At 45.0% G+C, this 18,438-nt stretch overlaps 1 protein-coding gene across 2 annotated transcripts in view; it reads left to right on the top strand.

The window, feature by feature from the left end:
* Nucleotides 1–5,080: 5,080 nt before the first annotated feature.
* samd4a (sterile alpha motif domain containing 4A) overlaps nt 5,081–18,438 on the top strand; it is a 104,659-nt gene continuing 91,301 nt past the window's right edge. For both annotated transcript variants that reach the window (XM_083652935.1, XM_083652934.1), the window contains exon 1: nt 5,081–5,505. In XM_083652935.1, coding sequence (XP_083509061.1) covers nt 5,310–5,505 — 196 coding nt within the window. In that variant the 5' untranslated portion in view covers nt 5,081–5,309. The remainder of the gene's footprint in view (nt 5,506–18,438) is intronic.

Here is an 18,438-nt window from a genome sequence, read left to right as displayed (position 1 = left end):
AACTGGGTTATAAACTAAAACTGAGACAAAACTAAACCATCTTTTCTACTTGTAAAACGAAAATAAAATATATAGCCTATACAATTGAATGTTTTCATTTTCCAATCTTTTTGTTAATGTGCAGTGTAAACACACTGTTCTAAATGGTACCAAGTTTATGTTAATAAGGATGTGAGAAATTATTAGTTATTGATTTATTACACAATACCTATTTTGCTAAAATATACACAATTATTAAAAAGGGTAGCAGCCCTACCAAAAATAAAGCAAAAATAAAAACTAAAATATATTAGGCAATATAGAATATAGAATAAGATATAGAAAATAGTATAGGCTATAACATAATATGCTGCAAACTAATGTTTAAAAAGTTTTTTATTTGATTCTGTAGTGTAGGCTATTTGTGTGACTGTAACCTACATCAGTGGTTCTCAATCTTGGGTCCAGGGACCAGCAGGGGTCCACAGCGGGGTCTCAGAGGGTTCATTCTCCCGAGTCCTGAATTTACCCCCCAAAATAATGTCTGTAGCCTACTAAAATATGTTTTATCCCCCCCTTCCCCAATGGTCCATTCGGTAACCTGATGCTTCAAGTCCTTGGCATGGCACATTTGGGGAATCTGACCTAGATGATAATTGTGTGTGTGTGTGTGTGTGTGTGTGTGTGTGTGTGTGTGTGTGTGTGTGTGTGTGTGTGTGTGTGTGTGTGTGTGTGTGTGTGTGTGTGTGTGTGTGTGTGTGTGTGTGTGCGCTTGCGTGCGTGCGTGCGTGCCCCCTGCTGGACGGAATTCACCCTGCGGGCGGCTAAATAAATCCACTGTGAACAACTCCAGTGGGAGGGAAAGAAGAGAGGGCGTCACACTGGCTTCATTGAAACTAAAATGAGTTGTATTTTGCGTATGAGAAATACAACTTTTTCTCATGCACACCAGCGAGTAGGCCTACCGATAATGCTCTACTCGCGTCTTTTCCCATACATTAATATCACCCTTTTAACCTGAGAGGGAGGAAGTTAACTTGTGTCCTCACAACTTAACTACTAGTCTACTAATTAGCCTATGTTATCATGGATTCATTCTTGTTTGGACCCGGAGTATGTTTGCAATGGAAACATAATATTTTTTTATGAAAGTTTCCTCGCGGCCCCCCTCCCACCTCTCTGTCCCCAGCTCCCATTCTCTATTTTGGTGCTTCCTTGTGCTGCCAAGCCCCTGACGTAATGCGCCGCTGTTAATGATTAGCATGTGGAAAGCAACGCTGTGAGCGACGGCTGCGTCAAGGCAGCGCACACAGCCCAGACAGCACCGGAAGTCGGCAGGTTCTGTGTGTCACAGTAAAAGAACAGGATTTGTCACTGTCACTACTTTACTATTGTGTGTGTGTGTGTGTGTGTGTGTGTGTGTGTGTGTGTGTGTGTGTGTGTGTGTGTGTGTGTGTGTGTGTGTGTGTGTGTGTGTGTGTGTGTGTGTGTGTGTGTGAGAGAGATGTTTTCAAATATCTTTGAAATATACCATTCATTCTTAGTCTTATGTCCCATAATTGTATTCATGGACAAATAGAAAAATCCTTTTATTTGAACCAGCATGAAGAATTAAACAGACATGCGTGCGAGATATGAATAGTGGGGGTAACTCATTACAAAAGTAACATATTACATGTAATATATTACTTTTTAGCAGTAACTCAGTAATATAACTTATTTATTACCAATAGGATTTCAGTAATTATACCAGTCAGCACAGTTACAATTTTTTTTTTTTTTTTTATCAAAGCACATATTTAAATAAATATACAATCATGTCCTAATCAAATTGTGTGTTTTTATGCAAATATCCACTATGACAATAACAAAGGAAAAGGACAACATTTAGAATTTTGGACTGTTTACACTGACTTCAAGACAGTATAAATTATTTTTCAGGATGGGTTCCAGGGTGGCGATGTTATTCTGTTACTGCAGTTATTTTGGTGAAAGTAATGCAAAAGTAGTGCAATAAGTAACGAGTTACTCTACACAGACAGTAATATTGTAAAGTAACATTACTTTCAAATGAAAGTAACTAGTACAATATAGTATATTACATTAGTAACTTGCCCAACACTGGATATGAATAATTAGACTGTGATAGAGAAAATGTAAGTTACATTGGCTGGCATTTCTCTATCAGACTGCTTATAAAAAAAAGTCAGCTGTAGTGTTGTTGTCGTCGTCATTGCTGCTGCTGTTATTTTCTGCACTTGATATCATTGAAAGCTGTCAAGTTTGTTTTATTGTTGGACTTGATGCTGCCTGGCCATTTAGACTTAGGCCATCTTCGCTGTCAAGAAGATCAAGGACAATGGAAATAAGTGTTTGACTTTATTGTGTTATCCTTGACAAAAAATAAATTAAAGCTGTGATGTATTTGTCTTATTACTTTTATTGTCAAATCAACCAATCTAAAATCTAAATTAAATCTCCATACAACCGAGACTACTAGCTACAACAAATAAGAATAATCTATGAATGCATATTTGTGCAGAATCTAATCAAAACGTAGTAGGCCTATTCGATTCAATTGAAGTTAATATTAATGCAATGTGGTGTTCAACCTGCACCATGCTCTTTCAGGACTTCCCATAGATAACCAGTGCAGTATTGATCAGGTTTATACAGTAAATAGGCCTAATACTGTACAAACCTAGTAGAAATAATTTCTACAACTTCACTTCGGTTGTTTGTGTTGTTGCTCATAAAATCCTTGGCAACATGTTTGTCAGTGTGGATTTTATTCTGAAATGTGCGACCGGAAGATGCATCATATATTCCGTCCAGCTTGGCACTAGTGGTAGACCAGAGAAGCCTGGCTGCTGGGAGAGAGAGAGAGAGAGAGAGAGAGAGGAAAAGTTAGTCAAGATGGCAAATCCCACAGACCCGGAGTGAAGGGGCACCGCTCCCCCAAAACCTGATCTGTCGGCCCGTCCGGAGACCCAACGATGCAAATTGCACCAAGAAGTAAGTACGCTCGACTTTTTTTGCTATATTCTCTTGTCATTTCTCTGCCAATTCAACTCTTTCAGCCGGAGTTTCTAGAGGAGTTTTTGGCGTTAAGCCGCTCTCCTTTTCTGCTCGAGCGTTTAAACGTTATACCCAGAAAAAGGGACTTAGGTGAAATCTTTTAAATTGAAATTAGGCCTACAGCCTGTCTTTAACGGGTCTGTATTTCACCAATTAAGGCTGTTTTATGTGAAGAAAGGGCGACGGGCGAGTTCGAATTCATATTGTAACGTATTATTCGTGAACAGTCACATTGTAACAATTGTGTAACACATTGTAACAACTTGCAATTGTAACGTAAATGTTTGATGTGTTGTTGCTATTATCGGCTCGTCCTGGGGAATGTTCTAGCTAGAGAGGGCTGGCATATACAGATAAGGTTAGTTTTTATTCCTGTGTGGTGGTTCTTCCCCCCCTCCACCCGCCCGCCAACGTTAATACTGCACAGACAGACAGACAGACAGACACATCCGCCTACTATTATTCCCTCTGTGCTGATGAGGCAAAGTGACACTTTTAGACGGCGGCGGGGCTAAAACGTTAAAACGCTGAGTCTTGGCGGTAGTAGGAGTCTGCGATCGCTACTCTGTGTCTTCGGCGTTTCTCTGGTTAAAAGAACGCACTGTTGTTTAGCCTATATGCACGTTTTAAAACACCGCTTTATAACAGCGACCTGTCATTAACGGAGGGAAGTCGGTGCTACGGTCTCTAGTACAACAACCCTGTGCCAGCCAGGCAGCCGTGGCCGTCAGTAGCCTCACTGGAACCGGCGTCCGTCCTTTGGAAAAAAAAATTCCGGGACGCAGCGCCAATACTACCGACAATAGTACAGTATTTTTAGGAATGGGTGGATACCAAAACGAAAATTATTTATTTTCGTCTCGGCGGTGAATGCCACAGGCAGGCCTGTGCGCAGGCAGAGGCGACCTATAAATGCATGTATGAGTTTTTTGCTGGCTGGTTTTCCACTGGCCGCCTCTTCTTGCAGCACAAGTCTGCAGTCAGTAGTGTGAAGCAACAGGGACGCTGCTGTCGCATTTACACCGGGGTTTGTCTTCTGGAAATATTACTCTCTCTCTGTAAAAGCAATGCTTCTCAATGTGGGGTACGGGGACCACCAGAGGTCCCAGGCCAGGGGGTCCCCCGGAAAATTGATGAATCGTTAAACTTAATTGACCAGAAGTTAATAGTAGCCTACAATTATTAGATAATGTAGACAAATTACAAAATCATATCTAGTAGCAATATAAGCGACACTAAATATTCTCAGATTTGGGTACGAGAGATAAGATCTCAATGGTGGACAGTCTTTCCTCTGTAATTTTATGCAGCTGTGGTGCCTGGGGGGGAGATCATTCTAGTTTTTCTTAGTCTATGTTATGTTTCAAGTTGAGCTTGTATCGCAAAAAAATGTATTTGTGGTGCACCACTGCTAAATGAATACAGAGGAAAATGGGGGTCCACCATGGGTCCAATGTGGACTAAATTAGGGGTCCTTGATATGAAAAAGGTTGAGAATCAGTGCTGTAAAGTGTGTGTGTGTGTGTGTGTGTGTGTGTGTGTGTGTGTGTGTGTGTGTGAGAGTGTGTGAGAGAGAGAGAGAGAGAGAGAGAGAGTGTGACATTTATAGTGAGCCAATGACAGACCATTGTCTCTGAAACATCTCGTCCTTTATTGCAGGCCTGACGGGGATTCCCTGAAGAACATGCCAGTGAGTGAGGGTGAAGCTGATGTGACACAGCGTGTGGTGGTATGCTGCTGTGCTGCCTGGAAGAAAGCTGACTCATCAAATATCAAACCTCTCCAAGTGCGACGAAGCACCTGAGAAGCAGCTCGTATCACCTGATGCCCAGCTAGAAGAACACTTCTCACACGCGCACACACACGCTGGCAGGAGAACAAAGCAGGTGCCCGAAATCCCGCTAAAGCTATCGATACCAGCAGGAACCTATCCAACCGCGGCTCCGGTCCAACACCAAAGGCACCCCCCCCCCGAAGACCTGAGAGAGGCTGTTCTCCTGCTGTCCCGCAGGCGAGAATGACACCAGTGCACTTCAGCTGAACCCCTGCCGCCGCCGCCTCCATCATCAACCACCTGAGAGGACCTCCGACCTCCGACCTCTTCCTCAACCCAACCGGGCGCAAACGCTCCGCGGGGCGGAATCGCGGCGATTGATCGGCGGGAGGAGGAAGGGAGGAGGCCGCTCTCCGGGTCGCTCCCCCCCGCGCTGTCTTGCCCGTCGGCGCCGGGCAGCCCCCCCGCCCCGCAGACCATGATGTTTCGCGACCAGGTGGGCGTGCTGGCCAGCTGGTTCAAGGGCTGGAACGAGTGCGAGCAGACGGTGGCGCTGCTGTCGCTGCTGAAGCGGGTGAGCCGGACGCAGGCGCGCTTCCTGCAGCTGTGCCTGGAGCACTCCCTGGCCGAGTGCACCGAGCTGCACGTCCTGGAGGGAGAGGCCAACAACCCAGGTAGGACACACACACCTGACTAGCAATAAGTCAACGTGAACCCGATTAAGACGATAGTCTGAATAAGAAATCGCTATGTTTGTAGGTCTAAACAGCGTTTTCTGATGACCTCAACCTCTGTATAAGGTCATAGTAAGCAGAATGGCAGACATGTGGAGTATTCTGATTTTAGTTTGGTTCTATTGAAGGGCATTTTATACCACTTTCACACCAACGCGGGTTAATCTCTGCTCATGACAATTCAATTAGCCAGTCAATTAGTCAATTAGCATAACAAATAGCAGCTCGGGTGGTGCCAATCACACTGGTCCGACCCACCTCGAGAGGTCGTTTAACCCGGGTTAACCCTTTCATACCCCGGAATCAACCTGGGAATAACCCTGGTTGGACCCTTGGTGGTGAATGAAATGGGTAAACTGTAAACATACGAATCTGGGGATTCGCCACTTCTTGCGACACAAACGGATGCAGTGATCCGACTGCGTGACGAGTCTCGTTCGCTCGCTCTGCCTTCCAGAGGTTTTTGAACGTGTTTCCAGAGGTCGAGGATGAAAAAGAAGTCCCCACATTTTTGCGGTCAGGCAGAAACTGTCACAATGCTGCTCAGGATGTTCTCATCAGAGCTCCAGTAAATGCTCCTTTTGTCCTGTTGATGGGACTTTGCTCCATGTAAACAGGAAGAGGAATGACTAGTTCCATATAAGCAGTCCATGTAAACAGCTCCATCAGAATATTAAAAGCCAGATTATTGCTGTCCATGTGAACGTGTAGTCACTGTTCAGAATGACAGATGATTCCTTTCCATGTGTGGACCAGGCTAAGACGTAAACTTTTTTGGTCCTCCTTGATCTGATTTTTATTTTGGGGGGTGTTGTGGTCCTTTTCCAGGCAGTGAAATATGAAATAACACCTTATTGCCTAGTGGCAAATAAACATTGAATTCATACCGCGCTGTTGATGTTTGTCTTTCCCACACTGCTGGAAACTGGCGTCAGGCGTCTGTCCCCAACCAGTCCATCGTCCAGCCGTCCATTGGATGCCTTTTTAACGATATTGGTTGTTTTCTGTTTGTTGATGCGGTGGTTTGTGTGGCGTTAGGTTAGGTACTCACTGTGCTTTTCCCATTCAAAAACAAACAAACAAAAAACCCTCCACGTTTCTCACCGAGAATATAGTCCCCCCCCCCGCGGTCACAGGCTTCCACAGATCTCCTACGGTGGCCCACGGGGGACAGACAGTAGTCACTTTCACACATGATTTTTTTCTTTTCTTTTTGACGTGAATCCCATGAATGTTTAACAGCGGAAAAAATGTGAGCAGCGTGAAATGCTAAATTATTGGCACCATGTTTTTTCCCCTCTCATATTTAATTTCACGGACATTTCTTGAACTTTCAAAGATGTTTTTGCTCCAAGCCCCCATTCATTTTTCTGACCCTGGTACTGACACGCAAACACACCTAAGCTTCACCGAAGCATACGGAGATATTTCCTGTTCCCAACACTCCATTAGATGCTAGGGCTGGGCGATAAAACATTTGCAATATACATCGGCGATAGACACTTCATCAATACAATAAGAAAATAGCAAATAGTTCAATATAGATTATGTCCCTTGATAATGGAGCGTGCTACGAGTGACACGCAATCAGCCAATCATTTATTAAAGGAACACTCTGCCCATTTTTAACCAGCTTTGTATCATTAGAACATCAGTAGTATATCAGAAAACTGTAAACTGTTTTGAAGTCTGTCATTTAATTTGACAGTTATTGAGTGTTAAAGTGTGGACCAGTGACATCACTGGTCCACACTAACTCAAATTAATAACTCATTAACTCAAATCAACTCTCAATAACTGTCAAACTAGATGACGGTTTTGAAGTCATTCATCTAGTTTGACAGTTATTGAGAGTTGATTTGAGTTAATGAGTTATTAATTTGAGTTAGTGTGGATCAGTGATGTCACTGGTCCACACTTTAACACTCAATAACTGCCAAATTAAATGACAGACTTCAAAACGGTTTACAGTTTTCTGATATACTACTGATGTTCTAATGATACAAAGCTGGTTGAAAATGGGCAGAGTGTTCCTTTAACAGAAATCCTAAAGTTCCCACCCATCCCACACAGATAGTGCGTTCATGTGGTGTCGGAGTCATCGGAAAAAACGAGATTCCGACAGGGAAAATTCAAGTCGGAACAACAAGTCGGCAACTCTGTGAAAATGTTGGTACACGAGTTGCTTTGAAATGAATCATATTTCATGCCTCACCTTTGCTCTTGATAGTCACACAAATACTGGAAAGCCGCTATCAGCGCTCTCTTTAAACGCTCTGAGCATTAACAGACCACACCTCTTCTTCACGGCGTCAATGTTTTGGCGCTGGTTGCTATGGTTTCCACTATTCCGATCATTCCGACACTACAAGCACATGAACACCCGCACGTCGGAAGAACGACTGGCCAACTCGGAAAACCGAACCGTCCGAGAAGCACCTGAACGCACATGTACGTAGTACATGGCAGAGCAGGCGTTTGTTTAAGTTTTCCTGGAGCAAATTACACAGCTCAATTTGTGTGTTATCAATTGTTGCGTTAACATTAATATTACCTGTGTGCCTTGATAAATAAGGTGGTTCAAAATAAAGTGGTTAAATTCAACCATTTTTCCTGTTGGTCTTTATAAAAAAAAAAAAGGCAATTAAAAATGATCAATAAATATCGATATCGACTGAAATATTACATTATATTACATTACGTCATTTAGCCGACGCTTTTGTCCAAAGTGACTTACAATATCACAATTTGTCAACAGTACAGAAAACAACTATGCAACACAATCAATGACAGCTAAGATATTTTGATGGACTAGAGTAGCACCATGAAGGAAGTAGTTTGAGAAGGAATAAGTAACATGTAGCATTAGTAAGTTTGAGAAGGAAGGAATATACACATATATATATATATATATATAAGAAAGATTGGCAGCGATTCGGCCATTCTATATTACTCTACTCTACTCTCCTCTCTTTATTCGAATATAAATATTTGATATAGATCGATACATTGCTTCGGCTATATCGCCCAGCCCTACTACAGTAGATCCATCAAGAGTGCTAAATAGCTAAATCATTGGCGGCAGAAACTGGCCGGTAAGTAAAAGTGAAGCCAGTCAGTCAAAGATTGCTGATGGAGGTCGGGGGGTCACGCGTAGTGCTAGCCGCCGGCTGGAGATACGGCCGTCAGTCAGAGTGCCAGGCTGGGTTGGTATCGCGCCAAAGGCACCCGAGGAGGAGGAGGAGGAGGGGTATGGGGAGGTGAGGGGGGTCTGGCTGGGTTTTGTTGCATCAGACTGCAGCGTGGCCATGGAAACAAACACCGTGGCAACCGCCCGTGCCGGGGAAAAATAGAACGAAGTGCCGCCGCCGCTGCTGCTGCTGCTGCTGCGATGGAGAGCATGTGTCTCTCTCTCTGTTACCTATGGCAACATCTGCATGCACTAACACATCTGCTGGCTCACACACTGCTTTCAGAGGCACAGGCTGTGTGTGTGTGTGGACGTTAACTGGGCTGACATACGTAATCAGGCCCTACCCTGCAGTGTGTGACACACACACACACACACACACACACACACACACACACGTACACACACACACACACACACACACACACACACACACACACACTACATGGAGTTTCCATCCTGGTTAACAGTGAGGCAGTTAACGCAGGCTGCTCTGTGTTATTGTTCAATATAGTAAAGCTGTAGGCATCAAAGCCAGCAGACTATATGAAGTTCCTCCCAGAGGAGAGCCAGGCTCAACCAGCCTGCTTCACACTGACACAAAGATCTGAATAGGCTGCTGAGGAGATCATGGAGGTGGAGCCCCTTTTACAGCTCACCACGAGGTCTACACAGGAAAGAGCTTTCTCAACTCATTTTCTCAAACTTTATTTAAACACTTTGTTTAAACACTGGTGCGTTTAGTACATAGCATTCAGATTGTCTTTGATTCATGCTCTAGAGGTGGTGGAGATAGCTGAAGGATCTGCTGTATAACTGCTGGTGGTGGAAGGCTAGTTTTGCATGTGGACAGTTGGTAGTACAAAGGAGACTATATGACCAGAAAATGACCAGTTGGACGTTGCGTGTAAAACAATGTGATGTATACGGGCGTTCCGGGTAGTGTAGCGGTTAGATTCCCTGCCTATCAACACCAGGGTCGCAGGTTCGCGCCCCCCCCCCCCCCGTGTTAACCTCGGGCGTCCATACAGGCACGATTAACTGTGTCTGCTGGTGGGGGAAGCCGGATTAGGGGTATGTGCTCTGGTCGTCGCTGCACTAGCAACTAGAAACGGAGATGAAAAGTCATCTGTGGCTAGACATTTTAATTCTATGGGCCATGATGTGTGTACACTCAGGTTTCAGGGAATAGAGGTTGTTAACCCTTTAAAAAGAGGTGGCGATAGTAGGGACCGAGCCTTATTACAAAGAGAGGCGTTTTGGATCCACACGCTCCAGTCACAACACCCGAAAGGGCTAAATGAAGAATTACTGTTGGGCTGCTTTCTGTAAAAGCATTTCTCATATTATATTTTGTAATTTTGTATTTTTGTATATTTGAATTGTCACTTGTCACTATCTTAAATCTATAGCCTACATAGGTGCCAGTCTCCTTCCTGTCTTGTCACTTTGAAGACAACAGGACTGTTTCCTTGACTGTTTATTTTATTATTTTAAATTTATACAAAGTCCAGTCCTTGTTTTATTTTTATCTCTCTCCTGCTGTCACTTTGAAGACAACAGGTCGTTCTCTCGAGGCTGTGGTCTGTGCTTCTAATATGATATAATCATATATATATATATTTTCTATCCTTGTACTCATATCAATGCTTGTGTACTATGCTGGGTTGTATTCTATTATATCTCATCGATGCATAAAGCACTTTTTGAATATATATATATCTTTTTTTCTATACTAATTGATTGTACTTCCTGTCTGGCTGTATTTATACGCCCTTTTCCGCCTTAGCTCCCCGCTGTCAGGTGAAAAGAAGCGGCTGGCAACTGCGAATGTGTCGGACGAAGCATGGCACTAGACTACGGCTCTCCCTAGATCGGCAGAGGGCGGAGCAGCGACACACCTAGTTGTAAACTCCCTCCATAATCCATACATGGCTGCATTATTAATCTATTTAGCTATTTGTATAGATGGTATTCCCATGTCACAAGCATTTTCCTACCAATATGGCGCTAAAATACACACAGCTCATTGGCTGTTTGTGTCATTTGATTGTAATCACCTGTTCATTGATTACAATCACCTGTTATTGTCCTACCAAGATGGCCGCATGGTGATGGAACCGAATATTATCAATTGTCAAATCTTGTTCATCTAACCATCAGACACTTTCCAAACCACAGGTCGACTAGCGGACATAATTATCAAATTACGCTGATAGAAAAATGCGTTTTGTTGAGCAGACACACCTTTGTATTATAAATGTTGGACTGTCCTTGTTGACGAAATGCTTTTCGACCTCGGAATTAGACGCTACTGCAGAATGTGTGCGTCCGCGTTCCCTATTTTGAATGTAAGCACGGCTGGCAGTGCAATTTCACTACACGTCAGTTCCAAACATTTCATCCTGTGGAGCAGCCTGCATCCCAGCGGAGTCGCGCTAAAGGAGATGCTAATGAGTTTCTTTCTATCCTCTATGGCTCTAGATTGAGTTTGGGCCACGCCCCCCCGGCCGGTCCTCTCGCACCTGTGTCAGCTTGTGGTCGCCTCCCTTCCGCTGATTCAGCAGAGTCAGTGTGACGGTATGTCAGCAGGCGTGTTCCAGCACCAGAGAGTTAACGTCAGGGCAAAATGTTGCTGAAAAGCAGGCGATTGAAGAAGTCGTCTGGTCATGTGATCCCTCTGGTCATGTGATCCCTCTGGTCATGTGATCCCTCTGGTATGTTGTTGCAGTTGCTTGTTGGAGAGTGTTTATCTGCTGGGGCACGACTCGTATATCGGTTGCTGATATGTGGGCCTTGTATTAGAGCACCGCAGGGATGATGTATTTTTGTCGTCGGAAGACGGAAGTCCCGGACTTCCTGGATCCTACGGGGGAAAAGACTGGGGATTTCACTTAAATGCATAAAATAAGGTCTGCGGTTAACAAAAGTTTATGAAACTGCGGCCTTCGTATCAGCACGATAATCTTCACATTACCGAGGATCACTTTTATTTATGACCTTTGAAACATAAATGCGTTTGATTTAAAACGCGATTTTTAGAAAACATTTCAAAAGGCACAAAAGTGAAAAAAAAATCTTCACGTTCGTGAAGATTATCGTGCTGACACAAAGGCCGCAGTTTCATAAACCACATACCTTATTTTTATGCATTTAAGTGAAATCCCCATTCTAAAACCCCATAGACTTTTCCCCGTAGGATCCAGGAAGTCCGGGACTTCCGCCTTCCGACCTACTTCAGGACTCATTCCTGCGATGCTCTATTACGTTTGGGATATCGGTCGGTCGGAGTCGTCCACTGCTGAGATTCCCTGACCACAACTACATAAAATAAATCTATATAAAACCTGCAATAAAATCAAATTTTAATTTTTGTAAATTGATTCCTTATTTAAATGCAGTAATGTATCCCAATGTTCCCCTACTATTTATTTAATAGGAGGTGGGCCCGTGGGGATTATTAGTTTATATGTCAAAATATTGTTTGTAAATTAGTTAATTTACCCTGCGTCAAAGAGCTGCTACCTAACACTAAAAGCATGTCATAGTGATGTCCCGTGATGATGATGTCATAGTCTGGGTCCCGTGATGATGATGTCATCGTCTGGGTTGCGTGATGATGATGATGCTGTTTCAGCAGCTTTTGCACCCTGACCAGAAACTAAATGATGGGAGAAACACTGACTTCTCTTTCACCACCAAAATTGGTTCCGTTGAAACGATACTAGAATATCGGCGCACAGTATCGATGACTTCAGTCTCAAAATATTTGCCTCTGCCTTCAGACACCCATACGAGTCAAACCCCACTGTCTAACTCTGCTCCTTACATTCTCCTTCTTTAACAGTTGTTATGGCTCAAACGTTTCGAGAATCAATCAAATCAAAACCAGAAATGGATTCCCGAGAGACCTCATGACTTAATTTGGTAGCACAAGTCGAATCATTGATGTCTGATCTGAGGATCACTAGAAAGCCTGTTGGTGTAGTAGAAGAAGACGTGGAGCCTGAAGGGTTAACATGCAGCTGGGAGAGTCTTGGGCTGAGTGTTTGGAAAGCGCTGTACAAATGAATGGAATCCTCAATGACCTACTTCTCCGAGAGGCTGAAGAGGCTGCCTTGTTTTGGGACTCTCTCTCTCTCTCCGGCGAGTGATGTGACTTTACGTTGCTGCTCGAGACGCGGTCGTAGTCAATGGGCGCACTATCTCCCTGAAAGACAGACACATGTTGTTGGCTCGCGCAGGATTGATTTGATTGTTGTTGTTTTTTGTGCGTGTCATTTTCTTTTGCCTTGATATTAGTTTTGACGACGTGTGTGCATTAGTGATGTCTTTGACTCTCATTGGTTTAGTGCTATTCCCCCCCCCCCCCCCCCCCCCCCCTCCGTCTTCTCGAAGCCTCTGTATTTCCATTTGAGCTGCTCAGTAAAGCCACTTGTTCAAGAATCTACCAGGGGGAATTGTGCAAAGTACCCAGAGGTTTTCAAAGTGGGAGGGAGGCGGGCCTCCCCAGGGAAGGGCTCCAAGAGGTTTCAGGGGAGGCTCAGTGAGTAGAAGTGGGGGGGAAAATCTGACATTAGTTATTAAAAGGAGAACACATCGAATAGCATAAATGTGTGTGATTTGGTTAAAGAGAGAGTTCAGAGAGTTTTTCCCAGAGTCAGAAACTAATAAATGCCAAGTTCAGACAGACCTTTTTATGCATTTTGTGAAGTCACTCTGAAGTCTGAAGTATGTCAAACAGTAATATCAGGGCTATCTTGGCTCAAATTGAGTGTCTATATGGGATCAAATAACATAATCATGATCCCATAGGCCTCCAGGAATTTAATGAGGGGGGGCACCTTTTTCCCAAGCTTTGTCGGCCCACGGCCCACAGTCTCAGACTTTGAAAACCCCAGTTCAAGCCCATAGTCAACAAGGGGGATGCCTCCCACTCATCCCTTCCAAATCACCTCATGGATCGGATTATTCTTGTGTTCCAGCAGTTTTCTCAATGCTTTTTGATGGACAAACCATAGGGTGAACGTTTCATTCCACTCCATCCTGAACACAGTTGGTTTTCCCTGATTTGTGACGGCAGCAAAGCTGTGTCTGACTCTGTGCTTTTCAGCTTGTGGTTATTCGGGAATGTGACTTCCCCCTCAAGGAGAACAACAGTTCTTTTTAGCCCATCCCAAGAGGGACAGTATCAGATGCAGTTGAAAAGGACATGAACAGTGTGCAGAGAGCAGTATCTGAAGGAAGACGCGCACGGAACGGACAGTGTAGGGTTAGTGTGAGGGGGCGGGGTTAGAACAGAGCGGACACTGTAGGGTTAGTGTGAGGGGGCGGGGTTAGAACAGAGCGGACACTGTAGGGTTAGTGTGAGGGGGCGGGGTTAGAACAGAACGGACACTGTAGGGTTAGTGTGAGGGGGCGGGGTTAGAACAGAACGGACAGTGTAGGGTTAGTGTAAGGGGGCGGGGTTAGAACAGAACCTACACTGTAGGGTTAGTGTAAGGGGGCGGGGTTAGAACAGAACGGACACTGTAGGGTTAGTGTAAGGGGGCGGGGTTAGAACAGAACGGACACTGTAGGGTTAGTGTAAGGGGGCGGGGTTAGAACAGAACAGACACTGTAGGGTTAGTGTTAGGGGGCGGGGTTAGAACAGAACAGACACTGTAGGGTTAGTGTAAGGGGGTGGGGTTAGAACAGAACGGACACTGTAGGGTTAGTGTAAGGGGGCGGGGTTAGAACAGAACGGACACTGTAGGGTTAGTGTAAGGGGGTGGGGTTAGAACAGAACGGACAATGTAGGGTTAGTGTAAGGGGGTGGGGTTAGAACAGAACGGACACTGTAGGGTTAGTGTAAGGGGGCGGGGTTAGAACAGAACGGACACTGTAGGGTTAGTGTAAGGGGGCGGGGTTAGAACAGAACGGACACTGTAGGGTAAGTGTAAGGGGGCGGGGTTAGAACAGAACGGACACTGTAGGGTTAGTGTAAGGGGGCGGGGTTAGAACAGAACGGACAGTGTAGGGTTAGTGTAAGGGGCGGGGTTAGAACAGAACGGACAATGTAGGGTTAGTGTAAGGGGGCGGGGTTAGAACAGAACAGACACTGTAGGGTTAGTGTAAGGGGGCGGGGTTAGAACAGAACGGACACTGTAGGGTTAGTGTGAGGGGGCGGGGTTAGAACAGAACGGACACTGTAGGGTTAGTGTAAGGGGGCGGGGTTAGAACAGAACGGACACTGTAGGGTTAGTGTAAGGGGGCGGGGTTAGAACAGAACGGACACTGTAGGGTAAGTGTAAGGGGGCGGGGTTAGAACAGAACGGACACTGTAGGGTTAGTGTAAGGGGGCGGGGTTAGAACAGAACGAACAGTGTAGGGTTAGTGTAAGGGGGCGGGGTTAGAACAGAACGGACACTGTAGGGTTAGTGTAAGGGGGCGGGGTTAGAACAGAACGGACACTGTAGGGTTAGTGTGAGGGGGCGGGGTTAGAACAGAACGGACACTGTAGGGTTAGTGTGAGGGGGCGGGGTTAGAACAGAACGGACACTGTAGGGTTAGTGTGAGGGGGCGGGGTTAGAACAGAACGGACACTGTAGGGTTAGTGTGAGGGGGCGGGGTTAGAACAGAACGGACACTGTAGGGTTAGTGTAAGGGGGCGGGGTTAGAACAGAACGGACACTGTAGGATTAGTGTGAGATATGAAATGTTTTATTTCTAAATTGACTTTGGAGGAAATCCAATAGCTAGTAATCAGATTGCTACTGGCCTGGCTATGAGTATTCTAGCAGTTGTCTCATTACCTTTTTAAGCAGGTAATAATCTTACATTTGTAATGGATTATATCTTTTGAAAGTTGCCCCATCCACTCCTGCTTTTAAGATTAAACGTATGAATATATTTTTTATAGCCTTTCATAGCAGTTATCACAATAGGAGAAGTAGAAGGGTGTTCTTGCTCACGCAAGGTCAACATCTATCATTTGATATTAAACAGTACAGCTTGCCAGTCTGCACTCTGGAAGAGAGTGATGTATAGTTTATGAATGGAGGCAGTGTGCACTGAAAATGGCTGCAGAGGGGAAACCTTGTAGGCGTTCACCTCAGCACTCTCTGTCATCTTCTAGTACTGTCTGTGAAAGGATTTGGCAAAGCCGCTTTATTAGAAAACACAACCTAAATTTACACCAAAATCCAAAGAAGTGGGAGGATTGTACTGGGTTGTGGTTTGACCTCTTAATTTGAAATGCTGGTGGAATCTAGGTCAAAATATGAAAGATGACTTTTCATACCAACCTCTGCTGCTTAGTGTTGAGTCTAATATAGTCGATCAGTAGAGAGAGAGAGAGAGAGAGAGAGAGAGCATAACTCTGCATCTGTCTGTGTGTAAGATGACTGACACGGAGGGAAAGTGTGTGTTGTACAATGGCTAGTATTACTCAGTGAATTCCTCTCTCTCTCTCTCGCTCGCTCGCTGCCTATACTAGGTCTGATGAAAACCTGGCCTGGAAATCGGCATTCCTGGCCGAGGCGGTAAACGGTTCCGGTGTTGGGGATACTGTCTAGGAATGTGGGCACGTTGCAGCACACTTTGAGTCGGGCGCGCAACAGCGGGGATCTGGGACGGGGAGGCTTTTCCAACGTGGGGGGAAAAAGACACAATGGAAACGGAAAAGTGAGTCCACCTTCAGTGGAGCGGAGGTCTCTGGAGTGCACAGCGGTATGGAGAGAGGGGAGGGGCTGAGAGAGAGAGAGAGAGAGAGAGAGGAGAGGGCTGAGAGAGAGAGAGAGAGAGAGAGAGAGAGAGGGGAGGGCTGAGAGAGAGAGAGAGAGAGAGAGGGGAGGGGCTGAGAGAGAGAGAGAGAGAGAGAGGGGAGGGGCTGAGAGAGAGAGAGAGAGAGGAGAGAGGGCTGAGAGAGAGAGAGAGAGGAGAGGGCTGAGAGAGAGAGAGAGAGAGAGAGAGAGAAGGGGCTGAGAGAGAGAGAGAGAGGAGAGGGCTGAGAGAGAGAGAGAGAGAGAGAGAGAGGGGAGGGCTGAGAGAGAGAGAGAGAAGGGGCGGAGAGATGAAAACTTAAACGAGAATAACCGTGTCATTTACAGTTACAGCCTGTTTCATCCTGTCTAGTTTACATTTCCCTCAAACCTTTTTTTTGCAAAGCATGCTGTGATCAAATTAGATATTTTAACATTCATCTATTTTTTCCGACAGCATTAAACTACAACATTTTACAGTGTCAAACCTGGCATGAAATGGAGATGCACAATTAATTGAAATGGAAAGTACAATATGGCCGAGTGCAATATATCCAAAATAAATCCCAGTGGGTAAAAGGTAAAACGTGTCAGCAGCATAGCATAGCATTAAATGAAGCATTGTGGAGCTACAGAGATGCCCTGCCTGGCCGACAAATCATCTTCTCCAGATGTAAGAGAACATGCCTGTTTGGTGCAGAGCCCTAGCTAAAAATCACATCATCATTTTTATATATTTTTTCCAGTGAAAATTAAATGCAGAAATGACCATTCCCACTAAAACTGTGACTCATATCACCACCAGAATCTCTCTCTTTCTCTCTCTCTCTCTCTCCCTCTCCATATACATATACTTAGAACACGGCTCTCTTGAATACTCGATTCTGATTGGTCAATCAACAAGATTCACCGGTCATTATTTCTCGACAACCGACCGCTGCTCTGCCACACCTGGATTAATCAGTTGATAAGAGCTTTTTATCAGCAAACACTACTAATTAGGCCAACCAGTTGCAGCTGTGGTGTCTTGTGTGCCAATTACGAATGAAACCGCTTTGTCGTTGAAAACGCTATTAACACGTTAAGTGCCATAGCCGAGATATCTCGTCTTACATAATCCAACGCTTGAGTGCCAGAGCCGAGATATCTCGTCTTACATAAACATTTTTTTTTTTTGACGGTGGGACATCAATCAACAACTTTTACATCTTCGAGATCACTATTGGAGCAAGAGAATGTGTATAATCTATTTTACCGACCACTAAGTGGCGACAGTGCTCTCCTGACTAGAGGAAGGCAAGCATTTTTTTAACTTGTCACGCCATTCTCACCCCAGCCATTCTCATGAAAATGGATGGGGGAAAACGCTTTCGTTTTCGCGCTGATTGCTGGCGATGCGGGATTGCAAATTTACATAATAGATTACAGGTGGAACACACTTTGAAACACGCAGCATAAATATGACCAGAATCGCAAAAGCTTCTCTCAACCAAAACTCCAAGAAGCGAGCGAGTCCATCCCGACTTCCTCAAACAGCGGCCGCGCAGCCACAGGCACAGGACAGCAGCAAAGCACTGAGACTGGTGACAAGCTTGTGACGGCCGCTGCAGCCAAGAAGAACGCCCACGGAGGGAGGAGTTGAAGCAACTCTCCCTCTCGCTCTCTCGCTCTCTCTCTCTCCCTCTCTCTCTCTCTCTCTCTCTCTCTCGAGAGAGAGAGAGAGAGAGAGAGAGAGGGGAGAGAGAGAGAGAGAGAGAGAGGAGAGAGAGAGAGAGAGAGAGAGAGAGAGAGCGCACAGAGTGGGAGACAAGGGCACCCATAATCACAGGCACGTGAGGTGGTTCTAAAAATCCATTTATCTCCAAACTCTCTGAAAATCTCTGAAACCATGCTGTACTCAACGGCTAATATCTACATAACTACTAACTCTGCAAACTAACT

This window comes from Poromitra crassiceps (assembly GCF_964638095.1).
Source record: "Poromitra crassiceps genome assembly, chromosome: 16".
Lineage (NCBI taxonomy): Eukaryota > Metazoa > Chordata > Actinopteri > Beryciformes > Melamphaidae > Poromitra > Poromitra crassiceps.
Note: the sequence above shows the minus strand (reverse complement) of the source record. Positions and strands in the feature narration are given on the sequence as shown.